This window comes from Ranitomeya variabilis, chromosome 5 (assembly GCF_051348905.1).
Source record: "Ranitomeya variabilis isolate aRanVar5 chromosome 5, aRanVar5.hap1, whole genome shotgun sequence".
Classification (NCBI taxonomy): domain Eukaryota; kingdom Metazoa; phylum Chordata; class Amphibia; order Anura; family Dendrobatidae; genus Ranitomeya; species Ranitomeya variabilis.
In genome coordinates this window covers 631,938,486-631,955,459 of record NC_135236.1, presented here as the reverse complement: position 1 = coordinate 631,955,459, position 16,974 = coordinate 631,938,486, and the positions used below count along the sequence as shown (strand labels likewise).

At 48.5% G+C, this 16,974-nt stretch overlaps 3 protein-coding genes across 3 annotated transcripts; 2 read left to right on the top strand and 1 right to left on the bottom strand.

The window, feature by feature from the left end:
• Positions 1 to 1,006: 1,006 nt before the first annotated feature.
• On the bottom strand, positions 1,007 to 1,381 carry LOC143773967 (histone H2B 1.2-like). Its single transcript, XM_077261270.1, has one exon. The coding sequence runs from the start codon at positions 1,379 to 1,381 to the stop codon at positions 1,007 to 1,009; it is 375 nt and encodes a 124-aa protein (XP_077117385.1).
• A 4,535-nt stretch (positions 1,382 to 5,916) lies between these two features.
• On the top strand, positions 5,917 to 6,246 carry LOC143773966 (histone H4). The gene has a single exon (XM_077261269.1). It carries the CDS (start codon positions 5,917 to 5,919, stop codon positions 6,226 to 6,228), a length of 312 nt encoding a protein of 103 aa, XP_077117384.1. The 3' UTR covers positions 6,229 to 6,246.
• A 3,120-nt stretch (positions 6,247 to 9,366) lies between these two features.
• Positions 9,367 to 9,848, top strand: LOC143773965 (histone H2B 1.1-like). The gene has a single exon (XM_077261268.1). It carries the CDS (start codon positions 9,417 to 9,419, stop codon positions 9,792 to 9,794), a length of 378 nt encoding a protein of 125 aa, XP_077117383.1. The 5' UTR covers positions 9,367 to 9,416; the 3' UTR covers positions 9,795 to 9,848.
• Positions 9,849 to 16,974: the final 7,126 nt, after the last annotated feature.

Sequence of the window (16,974 nt, the reverse complement as noted above, 5' to 3'; positions counted from 1 at the left end):
AAAATCTGGGGAAAGAAACAACGATGTCACCACGCCCATATGACCAGACCAGCGTGACAGCCCAGAATGGCGACTTTACAAAGGTATTTCGGCAGTATAGGTGGGGAATAAAGGCCCAAAAAAGACGCTAATGTAAAGCACAGCTCTGCCCCTATTTAACTGTATTTTTATCTCATCTTTAAAAAACGGGGTGACAGGTTCCCTTTAAGAACCTTCATTGCTTTATATACTGTGCCTGTATGTATGTATTCAAGGCAACAGATCAGACATATGAAATAGCAAATGACATGTGCCAAGATACTCATCATGCTGTGTGGAGAGTGTCCTCTGGTCCTGGGGGCTGCTCCTCCCAGTCAGATGCTGCAGACAACATGTGTAGGCAGTGAGCTCAGGTCACAGTCCTGCTGCTGCTGCTGCTGATGATGATGATCACTTCTCTGCAGCACAGGAGCTTTGAGCAGAGCGCGCTCAGCCGGGATTGGGTGAGTGGTGAGTGACCTCCCTTCCCCCTCTCCTCCACAGACTGCAGAAGAGCGATCTCACATGACTCACTCCCTGCACTCTGATTGGAGGCCTTCTCTTCCATCTCTCTGCTGACTCCCTGTGAGCGTTTGTACCGTGCATGTTACTTTAGCTACATACACAGTACAAACGCAGGGGAAATGAAAGATAATCATTGCCCGGAGGCAGGGGCCCCTAATGCCGGCCCTGACAGTAGCGTAGCTCCGGGTGGGCCCCCTCAGAGCACAGGGCCCGGGGCGACCGCCCCCTCTGCCCCCCTGGTAGCTACGCTACTGCTGACAAGGTTTTCTCTCTCCTCCATCCACCATTTAATCACTTCTGTTACTTCACCTGCTGTTTCCCGTCACAAGACTCAGAGCCCCGGGCGGTGCGATCAGACATCTCGGGGAGACAGGACACATCAGCAGTCACAGCTCTCATGTAGGCGGGGTGGTGGCTCTTAGAAGAGCCTTTAGGGTGATGGCGGAGCAGGGGGAGGAGCAGATCACTTGGCGCTGGTGTACTTGGTGACGGCCTTGGTGCCCTCGGACACGGCGTGCTTGGCCAGCTCTCCGGGCAGCAGCAGGCGCACGGCGGTCTGGATCTCCCGGGAGGTGATGGTGGAGCGCTTGTTGTAGTGAGCCAGGCGGGAGGCTTCCCCTGCGATGCGCTCGAAGATGTCGTTGACGAAGGAGTTCATGATGCCCATGGCCTTGGAGGAGATGCCGGTGTCGGGGTGGACCTGCTTCAGCACCTTGTACACGTAGATGGCGTAGCTCTCCTTCCTGCTCTTCCTCCGCTTCTTGCCGTCCTTCTGGGTCTTGGTCACGGCTTTCTTGGAGCCCTTCTTGGGGGCTGGAGCAGACTTGGGATCAGCCATAATAAACGCAAATAGTTCTTGTCACAAGTGAGAGTAAAAAATGTTTCTGACTCTCACAGAGCAGCGGAATTTATAGCCGGCCCATGCAAATGAGCACTGATGTCAGATCGCTGTGCTATTGGGTGAGAAAAATCAGGTGACTAATATCAACAGCAGAAGCTCCGCCCTCTGCAGTTCATTGGTTACTCCATAAATAAATCTTCTCTCCATGGCCGCGCCCCCAGATTGTGCTGTTGTTAATCCCCATATACTGCGCTGTATGTTAATATAGCAATGTATACCCTCATATAGTGCTGTACAGCTCCGTATTTCGCTGTATAAACTCCACATGGTGCTTTATATCCTCAAATAGTGCTGTATACCTTACACGTAATGTTGTGTATATAGCACTGTAAACCCTCCGTCCATATCTGCTATATACTCCTCTTATAGAGCTACAAACACCATGTTGTACTACATACCCTCAATAGAGCGCTGGAACCCCCCATGTATCGTTTTTACCCATGCATAGTGATGTATACCCCCCTATAGTGCTGCATTCTTTCATATAGGAGCTTTTACCTTGGTCGGTCGTGACTTTATTGCTACCCCCCCCTGAAGAAGCCAGGGCGAAACGTACGTTGGGGAGAGGAGGATCTCTGTGGCAGTTTTTGGCATCCACGTTGACATTGTCATCCTTGCGCAGCGTCCTGACAGGTACTATAATGGTGATTTTGTGCTATTGAGCAGGGACTGTGTGGCATTATCGCTGTGGTTGATGGTTTGTCTAGGCTCATTGGAGTTCATGAGATATTTAGATACACAGCCTTCACCTGTACTGGTGATAATGGTATGCTGGTCTTGAATTACATATGCCAGCGTGGGATTTTCCAGCTCCAGGCTATTCTTTTATAGGTGTAATTGTTCTATATGTTACCCCATAGAATGGATATATACTATATTACGGGGTTCCTATTTATTGCTATGGTGGAGCTGTATACTTACCATCTTTGATTAAGCATATTGCCATACTGTCTGGAGCCCCTTCTGTTGAATGTCCTTATAATTATGTTTTTTGTCGATTATCTTTTAAAAAATATTTAATAAATATTGATGATTTTAATTCATTATTTATCATTTAATTAATGATTTTAATTATATAGTTCGATTCTGTAGGTCTTTTTTGTCAGTATGTATTATTGAAGTGCCAGTGTGGTGATATACAGGGACTCATTTGGTTGCCTTTATTGCTATCAGGTCGGTGCGATTCTCTCACTGATGTTCTCACTGTCGCAAGTGATCAGAGGACGCCACCTATTGCAAGAAGCAGAGGAGCAGTGATCGGATCTCGGCCTCTCCCCTGTGCTCCTCACCCGGATCTCTCTCTCAGCTGACCAGATTTTCTGTTCAGAGCCCAGGACTGATCGCTGCGACATTTCCCCAACTAGAAACAACGGGTGAGAAGTTGAACCGTAAGTAACTGAGCGGGAATTTCCGAAGCAACAAATCACCTGCGAGGAGGATGCGGCAACCGATCAGTCCAGCGCCGCTTCTGCGGATACTGCGCCACTAATCAGGGACTCCAGTGGGGGATCACCATACAAGAGCGGATCGTCCGACCCGACACCGGGCGTCGTCCATGCATCTGTGTCCTCTCCAGTCTTCCCGCGGTGTCTCTACGCCTAACGACGGGATAAATAGCAGGTGGCGCAATAGAGGTGAAGGCTAAATGCTGAGGAGGGTGATGGTGAGATCCGGGGCTGAGCTCCTCTACAGCTCTGAGCCAGTTGCTGTGATCAGTGTCTGTTATTTAACCCTTTGCTCCCCAGATCTGATATTCTGGGGTCTCAGTCATCTGGTAAAACATGATTCGGTTTAGTTCATGATTCTCCAAATAACCTGAGACCTTTGTGCTCGGTGGAGATTACAGACTATTTCGGATCCTTCTCTTTACAGAGGAAGAAGTTACATAATGACATTTAGAAGCTGCGGAGACGACGACGAGCGGGAAATTCAAACTCCCTAACAGTTCTGTGCTCAGCCAATCAGCAGAGGCAGGGGAGGGGCTAATGTTGGTTACAAGTTGGCAGTTCCCGCTCAGTGGCTTTTTCTGTTCTTTGTCTTCACATAACGCGTGGTCCCAGGACGGACCGATATCGGGAAATCTGCTTGTGTTGAGCGATTATTGGTTGTTTCTGGCCCATACAGGAGCCTGTATATTTCCTGATTAGGGGAGCAGTATCGGAATTCTGTGATACAAGACCTGGGGCTCAGCCATGCTTCTGTTTCCTTTCATGGATACAGAGACTTAATTTGCATTATCCAAATCCTGTGATCTGTCCGGTGTGTTCATAACCTGAGACCTTTGTGGTCGGTGGAGATTACAGACTTTTCCGGATCCTTCTCTTTACAGAGGAAGAAGTAATGGATACATAAGTATCCATTACTAATCCTATAGATATATGGTAAATAAAGACATAGTCCGTTTCCTTCGTTCTCCAGACCTCCTGTTCTGCAGTCACAGCTATTTTACTCCCCTAGACTCGCCATCCCTTTCTTCCCAAAAAAGCCTCTGTCCTACTCTACGACCTCCTTTTTCAGACCCCTCTGTCCTCTCCAGACCCTGATTTCTTATTTATAAAGGACCTTCCTGGCAGAGGAGGGGGCAGCAGAGCATAAGGAAGATGTCGCCGATGAGTGGTTGCCATGGCAGTCGGGGGTCTAGGAAACTCCTCGTGTCCTCACTGTATTTGCTTGTTTTTTTTATATCAGTGGAATTCATTTTTTTTTTCTCTACTTAATGAAAAATGCAGTAATTGTAAAAAAATGGAAACATAATTCCATATATAAAAGTACTATCACATACACTGCAATTTATCGACAGGCAGACCCAGGACAAAACACGGATAGGGCGCGGACAGATCACGGCCTCTGGTGTCATCTTTTGCCTTTGCTCAGAGGCTCAACTAATGAAACCCACAGCACAGGAAAAAGCGCACCATAATGGGGTACACATCACTATATAGGGGGCATAAGGCACAGTGCTTGTATGACCGACAAAGCCTCTTCTCAGAGCCGCCCACCCGTCATTAAATGAGATGCTCCCCCACTGCCTCCTGCGGATCCGTGTCCTCTCAGAGCGCTGGGTCCTTGCGCCGCTTCCACATTATTGTTCTTCTGGTAAGCGGCGGACATGAGCTGTTAACTCTTTCGTTGCTCACTGACTTTTCCAGCCGTTCATCCTTGTGATCGGAGGCTCTCTGCGTTTTGTCGCCGATTTTTCTCTGATGTTCAACCATTTTCTCCTTCAGAGCTGCTGTCGGATGTTCAGGAGACGGTTGGTTACAGTTCATTGTGCTGTATCGGAGCCTTCAAACATCAGCGAACACTAAAAGGATCATCCTGCAGTGCTCCGGTGACTCCCGGCGAGTTTTAGGGCGGATTTCTAGATTAATATGACGATCCCACACGTCGCGCTGTTTTGTCTTCTCACAAAGCGGTGTCAGATCGAGCGATCTGCTAGTGTTCAGTGATCAGCGACCGATTTCCACCCCAACAGGGGTCTGATTCCCCGGAGCAGTATACTCTCTCTATAATATAACACAAGCTCTGGATATATTTAGAAAATTATATATATATATATATATATATATATATATATATATATATATATATATATATATATATATATATAGGTTATAAAGACAAAATCGGACAACAGATCATAATAGAGACGGGTATAACGAGCAGTGACTGACGGCAGCGGTCTGTGGAGGAAAGAGTTAATTAAAAATACTATCCGAAAGGAAGAGATCAAGCTGAAAATGCAGCAGAGCAATGAAAGCGTTAACAGCCTGCCTCCAACAGCAGAACACAGGAATCAGGCGGCACTAGGACCCAGTGCGTGAGGGATGCGGCGGACAATCATCCATCAGTAGTTACACCAGTATACCCCGATATAGCGCTGCATACCGTCAGTGAATATCCTCCATAGCGCCGAGTACACTTCGGACTTACATAGTAAACGTGACAGAACCAATGACCGAGATATATGGTATATTTGAGTATCCCCATGTTCTTCTGGGTTGGCGCCGCCCGGGGACTGGCTACATGCAGCTCACTGCTCTGTAGTGACCGGTAATGGCCGCCAGTCGTGTACTGATGAGTGACTGCCCGGGAGCAGATGAGTTTTCTGGAGATCATTGCCCCTAAAATATATTTTTATTCAACTTTCAAACATGTGGCAGAAGCTGAAAAGTAGCAACAGGAAACTACAATGAAAGTAAAAATCAAAATAGCCAACAGATCTAGCAGCGGCGCAGATGAGGAGAAGAATAGAGAAGCGCGGAAAAAAAAACAGAACAATAAGCGGGAAATTCAAAATCTGCAACCGTTCTGTGTTCAACCAATCGGGAACAAAAGGGAGGAGCTAACTAATAGAAATCACGCCCCAGAAGCGCGTCATCTCTGCTGTTCTCGCTCCGGTCCGCTCACTCTCTACATAAAGGAAGGACTCTGTACTGATCTGTCATCGTTTTCTGCTGACTACGTGGAAGATGTCAGGTCGCGGTAAAGGAGGGAAAGGTCTCGGGAAGGGCGGCGCCAAGCGGCACAGGAAGGTGCTCCGTGATAACATCCAGGGCATCACCAAGCCTGCCATCCGCCGTCTCGCCCGCAGAGGAGGCGTCAAGCGCATCTCCGGCCTCATCTATGAAGAGACTCGCGGTGTCCTGAAAGTCTTCCTGGAGAACGTGATCCGTGACGCCGTCACCTACACCGAGCACGCCAAGAGGAAGACCGTCACCGCTATGGACGTGGTGTACGCGCTCAAGCGCCAGGGCCGCACTCTCTACGGCTTCGGAGGTTAAGTGTGTTCTCTTCTTTATCCCAACTCCCCAAAGGCTCTTATCAGAGCCGCCCACATTTTGCATGAAAGACTACAATACCTGCTCCTGGAATAGAAGCATTAATGTGATCGGACTGTAGATTTGCAGCAGAACATGCGGAAGCCTCAATCTGCTCTCGGTCACTGGTTCTGTCACGTTTACTATGTAAGTCCGAAGTGTATTCGGCGCTATTGAGGATATTCACTGACGGTATGCAGCGCTATATCGGGGTATACTGGTGTAACTACTGATGGATGATTGTCCGCCACATCCCTCACGCACTGGGTCCTAGTGCCGCCTGATTCCTGTGTTCTGCTGTTGGAGGCAGATGGGCTGTTACGCTTTCATTGCTCTGCTGCATTTTCAGCTTGATCTCTTTCGGATATTATTTTTAATAATAATAATACTCTTTCCTCCACAGACCGCTGCCGTCAACTGCTCGTTATACCCGTCTCTATTAAGATCTGTTGTCTGATTTTGTTTTTTATAACCCACATATATATGTATACTAAATATATCCGGAGCTTGTGTTATATTAGAGAACGGATACTGCTCCGGGGATTCAGACCCCTGTTGGGTGGAAATCGTTCGTTGATCACTGAACACTAGCAGATCGCTCGATCTGACACAGCTTTGTGAGAAGACAAAACAGCGCGACGTGTGGGAACGTCATATCATTAATCTAGAAATCCGCCCTAAAACTCGCCGGGAGTCACCGGAGCACTTCAGGATGACCCTTTTAGTGTTCGCTGATGTTTGAAGGCTCCGATACAGCACAATGAGCTGTAACCAACCGTCTCCTGAACATTCAACAGCAGCTCTGAAGGAGAAAATGGTGGAACATCAGCGGAAAGTCGGCGACAAAACGCAGAGAGCTCCGATCAGGGCTTGTTTCCACATGCGAGAATCACGTCCGTGTCTCGCATGTAGAAACCAAGCTCTGGTGTCTGCACTCCGGAGCAGAGCGTGCGGCCGCATAGGAACACATGGAGCCGCACAGCTCCGCTCCTGAGTGCCGGCGCCACAGCTTGGTTTCTACATGCGAGACACGGACGTGATTCTCGCATGTGGAAACAAGCCCTTACAAGGAGGAACGGCTGGAAAAGTCAGTGAGCAACGAGAGAGTTAACAGCTCATGTCCGCCGCTTAGCAGAAGAATGTGGAAGAGGCGCAAGGACCCAGCGCTCTGAGAGGACACGGATCCGGAGGAGCAGCTCATGTAATGACGGGGTGGGCGGCTTTGTCAGTGGGGAGATTGATACAAGCACTGTGCCGTATGCCCCCTATATAGTGATGTGTACCCCGTTATGCTGCGCTTTTCCGTGTGCTGTGGGTTTTATTACTTGAGCCACTGAGCAAAGGCAACAAATGACACCAGAGGCCGTGTTCTGTCCGCGCCCTATCCGTGTATTGTCCTGGCTCTGCCTGTCGATAAATTGCAGTGTGTATGTGATAGTACTTTTATATATGGAGTTATGATTCCATTTTTTTACAATTACTGCATTTTTCATCAAGTAGAGAAATAAAAAAACAAGCAAATACATAGTGGGGACACGGGTAGTGTCCTAGACCTCCGACTGCCATGGCAACCACTGTCATCGGCGACATCTTCCTTATGCTCTGCTGCCCCCTCCTCTGCCAGGAAGGTCCTTTATAAATAAGAAATCAGGGTCTGTAGGAGAGGACAGTGGGGTCTGTCCCTGAATAGCGGCGCTGGACATAGCGGGGAGCCGGTACACTGACTGATCGGTGGCCGCATTCTCCTCGCAGGTGATTTGTTGCTTCGGACATTCAGTTACTGACGGTTCTCACCAGTTGTTTCTAGTTGGGGAAATGTCGCAGCGATCAGTCCTGGGCTCTGAACAGACAATCTGGTCAGCTGAGAGAGAGATCCGGGTGAGGAGCACAGGGGAGAGGCCGAGATCCGATCACTGCTCCTCGCAATAGGTGGCTTCCTCCGATCACTCGCACCGACCCGATAGCAATAAAGGCAACCAAATGAGTCCCTGTATATCACCACACTGGCACTTCAATAATACATACTCACAAAAAAGACCTACTAATACGTAGTCAAACAGTAGCGAACCATATAATTAAAATCATCAATATTTTTTAAAAGATAATCGACAAAAAACAATCATAAAGACATTCAACAGAAGGGGCTCCAGACGGTATGGCAATATGCTTAATCAAAGATGGTAAGTATACAGCTCCACCATAGCAATAAATAGGAACCCCGTAATATAGTATATATCCATTATATGGGGTAACATATAGAACAATTTCACCTATAAAAGAAGAGCCTGGAGCTGGAAAATCCCACGCTGGCATATGTCATTCAAGACCAGCATACCATTATCAACAGTACAGGTGAAGGCTGTGAATCTAAATATCTCATGAACTCCAATGAGCCTAGACAAACCATCAACCACAGCGATAATGCCACACAGTCCCTGCTCAATAGCACAAAATCACCATTATAGTACCTGTCAGGACGCTGCGCAAGGATGACAATGTCAACGTGGATGCCAAAAACTGCCACAGAGATCCTCCTCACCCCAAGGTACGTTTCGCCCTGGCTTCTTCAGGGGGGTAGTAATAAAGTCACGACCGACCAAGGTAAAAGCTCCTATATAAAGAATGCAGCACTATAGGGGGGTATACATCACTATGCATGGGTAAAACCGATACATGGGGGTTTCCAGCGCTCTATTGAGGGTATGTAGTACAACATGGTGTTTGTAGCTCTATAAGAGGAGTATATAGCACATATGGACGGAGGGTTTACAGTGCTATATACACAACATTACGTGTAAGGTATACAGCACTATTTGAGGATATAAAGGACCATCTGGAGTTTATACAGCACTTTATGAGGGTATACCTTGCTATATGGACAAACACCGCAGTATACGGGGGTACGCAACAGTATATGGGGATTTACATCACAGTCTGGGGGCGCGGCCCATGGAGGGGAGATTTATTTATGGAATAACCAATGAACTGCAGAGGGCGGAGCTTCTGATGTTGATCACCTGATTTTGTCACCCAATAGCACAGCGGTCTGACATCAGTGCTCATTTGCATGGGCCGGCTATAAATTCCGCTGCTCTGGGAGAGTCAGGATCATTTTTTACTCTCACTTGTGACAAGAACTATTTGCGTTCATTATGGCTGATCCCAAGTCTGCTCCAGCCCCCAAGAAGGGCTCCAAGAAAGCCGTGACCAAGACCCAGAAGAAGGACGGCAAGAAGCGGAGGAAGAGCAGGAAGGAGAGCTACGCCATCTACGTGTACAAGGTCCTGAAGCAGGTCCACCCCGACACCGGCATTTCCTCCAAGGCCATGGGCATCATGAACTCCTTCGTCAACGACATCTTCGAGCGCATCGCAGGGGAAGCCTCCCGCCTGGCTCACTACAACAAACGCTCCACCATCACCTCCCGGGAGATCCAGACCGCCGTGCGCCTGCTGCTGCCCGGAGAGCTGGCCAAGCACGCCGTGTCCGAGGGCACCAAGGCCGTCACCAAGTACACCAGCGCCAAGTGATCTGCTCCTCCCCCTGCTCCGCCATCACCCCAAAGGCTCTTCTAAGAGCCACCACACCGCCTACATGAGAGCTGTGACTGCTGATGTGTCCTGTCTCCCCGAGGTGTCTGATCGCACCGCCCGGGGCTCTGCGTCTAGTGATGGGAAACAGCAGGTGAAGTAATAGAAGTGATTAACTGGGAGAGAGAAAACCTTGTCCGTATTAGTAATACTGTGGTTATTTCTCTGTAAGTTGCTCTGTGCAGTCGCTTCTAGTCAGATAATTCAGTTTTGTTAATGATTCTCTTGTTTCTTAGATAACAGGAGACATTTGTGGTCGGTGGAGTTGATATAGAGACTTTCTGGATTCTTCTCTTTATAGAGGAAGAATTGACGTCATTACATTTAGAAGCAGCGGGAAATTCAAACCCCCTAACCGTTCTGTAATCGGCCAATCAGGAGCGGGAGGGAGGAGCTAATGTTGCCACTGGTAACACGTTCGCAGCTCCCGCTCAGTGGCTGATGCCTTGTGCTGTTCTTTGTCTCCATATAACACGTGGTCACGGGACGGACCGATATCGGGAAATCTGGTTGTGTAGATCGAGCATTGGTCGCTTACTTCCCATAACAGGAGTCTGCAGATTTTCCAGGTTGGGGGCGCAACATCCGCTTCGGTTCTCGTTCATGGCTATAGAGAATGAATCCGCGTTATCCTAATGCTGTGATGTGCCCGTGTCTGACCTGGAGACAATCAGTATCGTGGAGGACGACATACTGGCCAGAGACGTTACAGGAAAGACCGATGTTGCGTATTCCTGCAGATCTCACCCTGTCTCCTCATTTCCGGATCAGTTCTACAGCTACAGGCAGGAGGTCTGTGATAGGAAGTGTCCCATCATGTATTGCAGAAAAGAGAGGAAGCAGCGGAAGCATATGGACAGCGGTAAGGTGCCTGACACTGGCAATGTAACTGTCACCAGGGCCCAACCACAGCAATGTCACCCATGATGTGCTGGGAGGAAGTATTGACTGGAGAAATACAAGTGCTCGGACTGTGCTGCCATAACTCTGCCGCTAGTAATGAGGACTCCAGTTATCGCAATGTCACTAATGCCGGGAATATCAAGACCTGATCCCCTGCAGCTGTAGGAAGAGCCGTGAGTGAGGAGTTGGGGCGCTTTCAATTGTAAACCTAAAATCCTGTGATGGAGGACTGGATCAGGCTGTGTATATGCAGGTGAGAGATCCCCCTATGCCGCTGCCTGGATTATCGGTCACAGCCTGAGACTTGTCTTACTTCCGACACACACTGGGGCCCTGACTGCTCCACCTCTATTTGTGCTGCTCCCTCCTCTTTAGCTTTTGGAGTTGGCACCGCTGATTTGGTGAGAAGCTGCTCGTTCTTAGCAATTCATGGTGTGGCAGATAACGAGATCACTTAGCACGTCTTCGGCATCAAGGCACTGACAGGTGATGAGCCCCTCTCCATCCACTCATTACTGACAGGATCATTGGCATCAGAGGACCCACTGCCCCGGATATTAGTAAGGACTGCTCGCCCCTCACTATTCATGACCAACATGTCCTGCTGGGTCTGTGGGAAGTCCTACAATAATAAGGAACTTCTAACAGACTGCCTCTTATGTTGGCGCTGGGTTCTCCGAGTAATGGATGTCGGGGACAAGGCTGAAGTTGTTTTCTTATTCCTTATTCGGATCTGAAGTTGGTGTCTTATTCGGCAATTTTTTTTTATTTTCTGTTATCGGTTTAATAAAAACAAATAAGCGTCACAAGAATAACATGCAATGCACGGAGGTTCGCTGATTTGAATACACTTAAAAACAGCTACAAACCCCCCCCAATAAAACTAGCACATATATGGGCACCAAAGAGCGTTGAAGAAAGGGTTAAATGACTTTTAGGCCACTGATGTCACACTGCAGACATATGGAACAGGGAGCCCCACATCAAAACCAGGCACCTCCAGCCTGGCCCAAATGGGTTCTGGCCGCCAGAACTGGCATCAAAGTGGGCAAACAGCTGATTGTCACATATTTGAATAAGTAGCTGATGTTTTTAAGGGGTTATATGACTTTGGGCCGCTGATCTCACACTTAGAATCCATAGATAGTGATGCCCTGCATCTAACAAAGGTCCTGTTAGCCTGGCCCAAATGGGTTTTAGGCATCAGCACTGGCATCAAAGTGGGCAAACAGCCCATTTTCAAAGATTTGAATAAGTCCTGCCTCTTATTTTGGCGCTGGGTTCTCCGAGTAATGGATAATGGATGTCGGGCGTCACTGTCAGCGCAGTGTAGGCATCTTCCGCAATGATCTGCATGTGTAGATTCAACAGTGAAGGAAGCATCAGGAGGCTCCTAAGAGGATGAAGTCTCCCCGGGGACCAGTGGCCTCCGTGCTGTCAGTGGTTGTTACTGCCGGAGATGGGGAGATGTGTCCCGTGAGTCTGACCCGGAGACGGCTGCATTACATTTTCCGGCACTTTATCACAATCAGTATTGTGGGCGATATACTGACAGGGAAACGTCCTAGAAGCGACATTTCGGGGCAGACTGATTCATCTACTTTACTAGTTTATTCCTGCAATCTAGGTAGAGATCACAGCTACAGGCAAGAGGTCTGTGATAGAACATGATGGTACAATACCTCAGTAATACCCGGGCCACAAAGAAGCTACCACCTCCTGAGGAGCCAATGTCCGGCTGTGTGCAGGGATGTGACCGGCTTTATCCATCAGCAGCCCGGGTGTGGGGGATTGCTGAGAGAATAGTACTGCTGAGCCGGCAAGAGATAGTGAGAGTAGTAGTGCGGTGAGCTGACGACCCTGGGCATTGGTGATTAGCTTGCTTCCAATCTGGGGGAACAGAGGCAGGTAATAATCCGACATCAATCTAGCAGCGATTGAGCGGGAGAATAATGGCGAATAACCGATCCTTCAACTGCAAATGACAGAGAATCATCGGCCCAAAGCGCCAATCAATACCCAATAAGTGTTTCCTCCTCCATTTAACACCTTAGTGCCCGTGTTTGTGCAGATTCCCGCTACACTTCCCCCACCCCAGGCCGCAGCGCTCACACCAGGCTCCTATGAAATATATGAGGCTTGTCTGAGTCTGGTTGGATCGGAGCAGTTACAGCGGGGAGTCAGTATAGGATATTACGTGAGTGAGGAGCCTCCTGCACGTGCAGATGGGTTGTTGTATTATCACAAAGGCTCTTGTTAGAGCCATCACCTATTGTCCGGCAGAGCTGTGTGATCAAAGCTCTATTTTGTAGGATGCATCACTACATGGAGTTCTATATGGAAGGTACGTGGGGAATAACGCATTACAGGGGTACACAACACAATCCGGGCATGTACAGCGCTATGTAGGGGAACATAGAGATTTACATGAAATGAACTGTTATTAGCTCCGCCCCCTGTAGCTCATTGGTAGCTCCTCAATTCTCTTCGCTATTGGCAGATTCAGATCCGTCCAATGACAGGGTAGGAAGGCGGGGCATCAGCCTATAGAAAGCAGCGAACACGGTCTTGTCTCCACACAATTCTCTGACGTTATTGTTACCATGTCTGGACGCGGCAAACAAGGAGGAAAGGTCCGCGCTAAGGCCAAGACCCGCTCATCCCGGGCAGGACTGCAGTTCCCAGTCGGCCGTGTGCACAGGCTTCTCCGCAAGGGCAACTACGCCGAGAGGGTGGGCGCCGGCGCTCCGGTCTATCTGGCCGCTGTGCTGGAGTATCTGACCGCTGAGATCCTGGAATTGGCAGGCAATGCTGCCCGGGACAACAAGAAGACCCGCATCATCCCCCGACACCTGCAGCTGGCGGTGCGCAATGACGAGGAGCTGAACAGGCTGCTGGGTGGGGTGACCATCGCCCAGGGGGGCGTCCTGCCCAACATCCAGGCCGTGCTGCTGCCCAAGAAGACCGAGAGCAGCAAGGCGAGCAAGAGCAAGTGAGCGCTGCTGCCGATCTCCCCTGTCCACACACCCAAAGGCTCTTCTAAGAGCCACCCAGATCCTCCTCCGAAGTGCCGCACCGCTGATCTAGGGAAGGGTTCACACTAGTGTCCGATAACTAGTGATGGGACTTCGGGGTTTTTTTTGGGAATCGGCTCTTTCGGCTCTTGAATCGGCTCTTCAGTAATCTCACCAAAATAATGACACAAAACCTTTTAGTTAACATTAACAGATTAACATTGTTTATATTATTTTTCATTATAAGAACATCAAACAAATGCAAAAAATGTGCAACGGGGTATAGGAACGGAGACACGGACATCATACCTCATGTGAGTTTATCCTTAGCTTGCCCTGTCCACTCTGTAATTGTAATCTTTATCGGTACAATTTGATAGAGGTAGTGAGCGCTAATATACATGCTGTGTGGCAGTAATTAACTAATTAAAGCTCTATTTATTCCACCACCGATGCTCATTGAGCTCTGTGCACCACGGTCACATTTTCTGACAGGTTGCAGCTCATTAAAAGACAGGTCCTTTTGTATAGGCATTTTTTGCTATTGATTCCTCAGTTGTTTTTTTTTATTGATGTTATGTGGATATATACGCTCCATTTACATTTGGAGGTTTTTTGCTGGTAAAAATTGTTTTTTTGTAATTATTAATAAACATTACTGCATTTAATATTATTGAACATTGTGGTTTGAGTCTTGTTGCGTGTTTTTCATGGCAATTCTAGACTTATTTTTGGATTTGAGTACTTTCAGCAGCAGCTTTCCTCTCTCCCCCTCCAGCACACAGTCTCTCCTGGCTCCTCCCCTCCACCACCAGGCTGATGTCAGCAGCACAATGAAGGGAGGAGAGCAGAGAGCCACTAGATTACAAGCGGCTCACTGATAGGTGCCGGCTCATATCGTTCACAGTGAAGAGCCGGCTCGTTCATGAACGTCACATCACTAACTACCGCTAACACAGCGCCAGGCGGTATATAGAAGTATCTATACACGTTCCGTGCTCCACTGTACTGCGGTCACCACAGAGCAGAGATTCATGGCGTGATGTGAATGATCCGGCGTCATGTTACTGAGATCACACACGAGGGATAAGTACAGTTTATACAGGGGACAAAGCTGAGGGAAGCCGGCTCTTCATAGAACACTGGGTGCGGCTACTACCGAGACATCTCACTGAGTGCACAGCCTTCCGAGCTACAGGGTTTACAGTCCTGGCACAGCTGACTAGCCGCTTCCTGGATTTATGGGGAAATAGTCATTATCCGTCCCAATCACTGCACAAAGTCCTCCCCCAATAAGGGCTCATTTTCAGCCATCTGCAGATTATTCTTCTGACGCTGAGTTCTGCGAGCGACCCTCAATCTGCTCTTCCCGTGGTGTCCGCGCTGATCCTATCACAGCCCGACTAAGACTAGTCTCCTACGTTCGGCCAGGAGCCTGATGTGACGCTGCCGGGTCTCGGGTGGGGGAAGTCGCCGCTTCTGTAAAGCAAGTGTGTAGTGGGGATCAGCGCACACACGGCCACTAAGGAGTTACATAGAGGCGGATATTCCTGTATCTGGTATTGGTCGGCGCCTGCGGATGTCTCTCCCTCATTGGCTGATTACAGATCCGTTGGTGATTTTGAATTTCCCGCTCAATCTCTGTTCTTTGTCCGTCAGATTATTACCGGCCCCTCTGTTGTAGCGGCAATCGCTGGTATTCCGATAGGGGCAGCTATACTACCCCGCTGATAACACCGGGTCCTGTCCTCCCAGCTGACACGTCCCAGGCTGTGACCGATACTACAGGCAGCTGTACAGGGGATATTGTACCCTGCAGAGACGCTGAGCCCGATACTAATCAGCGCCAAATAATAGCACGATCTTAGGTTTCTAGACATCTTAACAGATTTACAAAACGCCTGGACTTGCCCCCTTATTAGAGCTGTAGAGGGATCTGCTTGGAAAACCAGGTTAGTCTTTTTAGGTCAAGATATCGGGAAAAAAAAACCTAGTCCCAGATCACACGCATATCCCAGAGTCTGAATAATGCGGCTTTCCCCTCCTTTGACCGGGAACCCACAGCTTTACCGAACTCCATCTTTGCTATCCAGTGAATATTGCTTCCTTATCTGGAAAACCACAGATACATTTGAGGCACTCTAGAACAAGCCATCATTGCACGCAAACATCGCCCTATAGCCGCCAGTCCTGACACCAAGAGCGGCAGGAAGAAGCTGAAGCCACAAAGCGGGGATTTCAAAACCAAAAGTTGTAACAGAACCATCCGCCCATACACAGCACCAGAGGACTTTACCCGGAACCGCAGACCAGTGTTATCCGTTATTGTCATCCGACATTCTGCACATTTGTCTGTCTTGCTCATCGATGAAAATAACACAAGAGCGTTCTAATAGAGAAGTCACCAGCGCAAAGGAGACATAAGATCACAGCACAGGAAACTAAGAGTAACCCTGCACGTAGATGTTGGTGGCTCAGAAACGGTTTCTAAACAAATATATTAACTTAAAAAAAAAATAAAAAAAACAACAATCTGTCCTGACAACCCAAAGGCTCTTTTCAGAGCCGCAGCCGCCCACATCATCTAAGTGAGAGGCTACAATTTCCTATTCCTGCGCTCTGGTTCCGGGAGTTTTTATATGTTGAGCGGCACGGTGGCTCAGTGGTTAACACTGCAGCCTTTAAACGCTGGAGCCCGTTCTTTGTCTTTCTGTAACACGTAGCTTCAGGACGGACAGATATCGGAAATGTTTGTGTCCTGCGATCACTGGCCACTTACGTTCCATACAGGAGTCTAATAGATAATAGAAATATCCAGGCATCCCATAAAATCTCTCTATGGCTGCATCTGCCCTCTACACTGCTGTACACGCTCAATTCAAATACTGTTGTATTTTTCCCACAAAATGTTGTATTCTGCCATAAAACACTGTATACACCCATGTAATGCTGTATACCACGCTTATAGCGCCACATACCCCCATATTGTGCTGTATCCGCCAAGATGATGCTGTGAATATCGCACAAGGCTGAATACACACCAGATACTGCAGCAAACCCGACCTCTATATAGTGCTGTATTCTGCCATATAGCTCTGATTACTCGGCAAACCCGTTTCATGCTCCATATGCTGCAGTATATAGAAAATAGCGATGTAAACACGCTGGGATTGCTGGCCGGTCTGTAATGTCCTAGCTTCAGA